Source organism: Perkinsus marinus (assembly GCF_000006405.1).
Source record: "Perkinsus marinus ATCC 50983 genomic scaffold scf_1104296934368, whole genome shotgun sequence".
NCBI lineage: Eukaryota > Perkinsozoa > Perkinsida > Perkinsidae > Perkinsus > Perkinsus marinus.
In genome coordinates, this window is record NW_003214825.1 from 243,888 (window position 1) to 248,583 (window position 4,696).

The 4,696-nt window shown below is 42.6% G+C and overlaps 1 protein-coding gene across 1 annotated transcript in view; it reads right to left on the reverse strand.

Annotated features, from left to right (window-relative positions):
* The window catches only part of Pmar_PMAR022608 (hypothetical protein), a gene marked incomplete at both ends in the record, with an annotated part of 3,832 nt that extends 474 nt beyond the window's left edge, over positions 1–3,358 (reverse strand). Inside the window, 4 exons of the mRNA XM_002784916.1 lie at positions 20–71; positions 671–792; positions 2,753–2,905; positions 3,239–3,358. Coding sequence (XP_002784962.1) covers positions 20–71; positions 671–792; positions 2,753–2,905; positions 3,239–3,358 — 447 coding nt within the window. The remainder of the gene's footprint in view (positions 1–19; positions 72–670; positions 793–2,752; positions 2,906–3,238) is intronic.
* Between the last annotated feature and the right edge of the window lie 1,338 nt (positions 3,359–4,696).

The window sequence follows — 4,696 nt, forward strand, 5'->3', positions numbered from 1 at the left end:
ACAACTGCGCGTCAGCTACTGCTAACGTGTTGGTGAACTTATCCAAACGGGGGTCTCTCGCATATGACATCCTAAAGTGAATACCATCAATATCGCCCTAGTGATATGATGAAAAACATATTCCACGACTACTGCATATCACCGCGAGTTTTTCACCGAGTTTTACGCCACTTCGCACCACTTCAGTGGTGGGTGTTGGGAAGCGAGTTGGACGAGAAGCTCAGCGGAGAGCGTGGTCCATCCCAGCACCCACCACAATATGGAGTGAGCGAACACTCTTTGCCAACAGGTGATGAAACTCCGATGTAAATCTCGCTCGCCCTACTCATTCGTGAACATCATTTATATGTTTCGTTGATATACATTAAATATCAGCGGGAATCCTTATCTCACCTAAAATAACTTCTTGAAATTTTTTGTTCTTCGCAAACCTCATGATCTCCCGAGTCCAGTGTTGGAGTAGGAATATATGTTCGCATTCGTCAGCTGACCTCAGGACTTTCCTCACCAACTATACAAATTTATATACGAATTCGGGTAGAAAGATATACAGGTAGTTCCTGTCCGGAACCACCGAGAATTCCCAAAAAATTTTCCCGAATTTTCATATTCTCGCCACATTCACATGTAATTGACAATATGCATATTTTCCCACACTGCCCAAGCTTACGTTAATTGACCAGCGACAGCCAGTCGCTGCCTCAAATGATGTCTAGCAGTCACTTCGGTATACTGCTTGCCTCCAGTCTCCGTAGTGCCCGAGACATAAGGTGATACTAACGCACAGAGTATCTGATCAATTCTGGTCCACCCACATCAGTGTTGGAGTAGTAGAAATATATTTAATCGCTTTCCTCAGCTGCTGAGCTCAGGAGTTTCCTATACAGTGTTGGGGTAGCAATATATGTAATCGCTTTCCTCAGCTGCTGAGCTCAGGAGTTTCCTATACAGTGTTGGGGTAGCAATATATGTAATCGCTTTCCTCAGCTGCTGAGCTCAGGAGTTTCCTATACAGTGTTGGGGTAGCAATATATGTAATCGCTTTCCTCAGCTGCTGAGCTCAGGAGTTTCCCATACAGTGTTGGAGTAGGAATATATGTAATCGCTTTCCTCAGCTGCTGAGCTCAGGAGTTTCCTATACAGTGTTGGAGTATGAATATATGTAATCGCTTTCCTCAGCTGCTGAGCTCAGGAGTTTCCTATACAGTGTTGGAGTAGGAATATATGTAATCGCTTTCCTCAGCTGCTGAGCTCAGGAGTTTCCCATACAGTGTTGGAGTAGGAATATATGTAATCGCTTTCCTCAGCTGCTGAGCTCAGGAGTTTCCTATACAGTGTTGGAGTAGGAATATATGTAATCGCTTTCCTCACCAGCTGAGCTCAGGAGTTTCCCATACAGTGCTGGAGTAGCAATATATGTAATCGTTTTCCTCAGCTGCTGAGCTCAGGAGTTTCCTATACAGTGTTGGAGTAGGAATATATGTAATCGCTTTCCTCAGCTGCTGGGCTCAGGAGTTTCCAAAGCTAATTATAGAAGTTTAAACTCGACTTGATGAGGGAGTGCACAGAAACTAACAGGAATTCCCCAGAATTTCCTCAAAATTTCCATATTGTCATCGCCAACAAACGTAGTTGATCATGTGCATATTTTCCCCCGCACTACATAGCACAAACTGTACTAGTCGTTTTTGCGATAAGACTAAACTCCACTGTTTTCTCACAAGTTTGGTTTATCAATATGATCAGACACATCAAACCTATTTACCTCCTTATACCCACCTTGACAACACAGCAGAGTTTCTTCACATATCTCTCCCCCTCCTCAACCGAATATGAGCTCGAGGGAGGCACATGCTCAGTCCAGGCAAACGTCGGCCGAATCACAAAAGCTGACAACAAGTATCTGATAAAAAATATGCACACAGTCCATGGAAATTCTTCATCCCTCAACAACTGAGATTTTAACGACACTCAGATGTACTAGCATAATTCTAACTGAGGTGCAGAGTAACGACATAATACCAACACCAGTGTTGGAGGAGTATATGTTCGCTACCCTCAGCTGATCGCATTAATTCACTCACTGATTAAGCTCTATTCGAGAATCCGAGTAACAAGATTACAAAAACCAACCAAGAAAATTCAAAATTTCCTCAGAATTTCCTTATTGTGACCAACACATCTATAGCAGTATGTGTATCGACGTACTAGACCACAATGATATCGACTTATTCTCCACAACCGAAAACTGACGTATGAAGTAGGTAAACATCGCAATACACAAAGCACAGGTGAACATAGCAACGATATGAAGTATATACGTAAAAGTGAAAGTATATAAAAGTAGTATAGAACTCAAAAATTAATACAGATATATGCAAGCTTGTCGCTAAGAATACGTTTAGTGTTGCACGTGGCGGAATATGTTTGACATTTTTTCCGATTCCCTTTTCCTCCACATCTTGTAGATGAAATAAAATCACACTCAGCACTATAGCAGGTCAACTCTTACTTTATGAATTTCCCAGAATCACGGCTTAGTTTACTCCCGAGCAGCACAGCTAGTATGTCAACATCAGCAAAGGAGTGATGGAAGTAATTCGCAACGTAGAATTCATGTTCGGATCGTACGGCGTCACCTGAGTGATAAATCGAATGAACATATTGCCGCTCATAGGCTCGTTTGCCGAATATTTGAGGAATGAATGTCAATCGTTTTACTCTACCAAGTACAGTGTGAGAGATGTCCTACCCGGGGATCGAACCGGGGACCTATGTCAAATTCATTGATCGAATTCATAGATATGGAATAAGTGAGCTCCGCCCCTTCGTCACGAAGGCCTAGTGTGACAGTCTGTGCGTTGTTGATATCATTAGCGTTTTGTGTAATGTGTCTACTGCTAGGCTAAGACACATGACACAAAAACTATAACGTTAACTATCAACAGGGCAACCTGTTACACTAGTACATTTACATGGTCAACTACATGTTCTGACGACTTTATGGAAATTTTGGGAAAATAATATTGGTTTCCAATGTAAATGAGTTAACTCCTGTGCTGAGGAGAGCAAACACATATTCCTCCAACACTGGAGTTTCACCTGTTTTACGTGAAGTGGCGTAAAACTCGGTGAAAAACGCGAAATTCGCGGTGATATGCAGTAGTCGTGAAATAGGTTTTTCACAGCACGGGTGAAACTCCACGGAACCGGACCAACCTTGCTTACCATTTCTGACCCACAAACCACTGCACACTTCCTCGTGCATAACCAACGACCTCAGCGGGAACTCCACCAGCCTCGTTATTTCAACATCATCATCACCATCACCACCAAGTTGCACTGGTATTCCTTCCATACCACACCTAGATCAATTTCCGCGTAAATCTTCCGCGTGCGCAACGAGAAGTATCTTACTTCTGCAACGTGAGTGTATACAACATCACATAAAACCTCGAAAGTGGAACATGCATCGAGCAAAGATCTCGATCGCTATCCCATCTCCTCGACACAGGTGAAATCTTAGGAAGCACATCCTGAGCCTCAGACCAGACGAACGGGGCTTTCGGAGCGACTGAATAAATACAATGGAGTTTCACCCTAGTGATATGAAAAACATATTTGACAATTGACTTGAAAACAATTATATTATCGGTGTTGGCGGAATCAGCATAGACGCCTTATAATTCACATTTAGTATTATACCACTTCACGGGTCGTGAAACTCCAATAATTTCCATCCATGGACTAAATTAGTATCAAAATATGATGGATAGAATCGTTATTGATATATTAAGTGAAGTTTCACCAACCTAGTGATATGAAAAACACTGCTGCATATCACCGCGAATATCTCGAGTTTCACACCACTTCGCGTAAAACTCCATAAAATCTCACCTAATCACCACAAGTTCAGCCCATCAAACACGTCGAATAATAACAGAGCACAGTTGGTTTACATTCGAAAACTCCGTCCTTCTCTATCGCCCCGATACCAGGCGCCAGTCTCGTTTCCCAATCTATCAATGCATCACGGACTTGCAGTAGAAGCTCTCCACACAACTTGGGTGAAGCATAACTAATATAAAAATAGGAATTACATTTCCGGACAAAATTTCGTCAAAGTTGAAAAATCAACGTGAAACTGTTGTCATCATTTTTGCGCAAAAACAAACATACTCACGATGATACCGAATATTCATCACCGTGCTTTCAAAATACTCAGACGATATACTCCATTTAGTACACCCCTCCACATATTCTTAGCATATCCGGTTTTTCGACTCGTGCACAGCCACCACAACGAGTATCATCTTGTGGCTCAGGGAGGTATGTACTTATGCTTTACCTGATATGACCTCCAAGTTTCAGGGCCAAACACTTCGTAGTTAGTGAGAAGTCGAAGACCGGTAAAACGTTTTCTCCACATATTCTTAGCATACACGTGTTAAAATTGCGCCTCAAGATACCAACTTTTACTCGGGAAGTATATCTATTACTCCGCTCCTGATCTAATGCTATACATCAACAGAAAGAGAATCGTTCGTAATGGTATCCCTCCATGTTTCACTCTCATATTTGGAGGCATCCAGCCAAAACTGAGCAGAGCAGCTGATGAGCACCAAAACGCGCCGTAACAAGGTGTAAAACCCGCCATGCAGGAGTCGTCGGAGGTCAAGACGCACTAGCAGGCTTG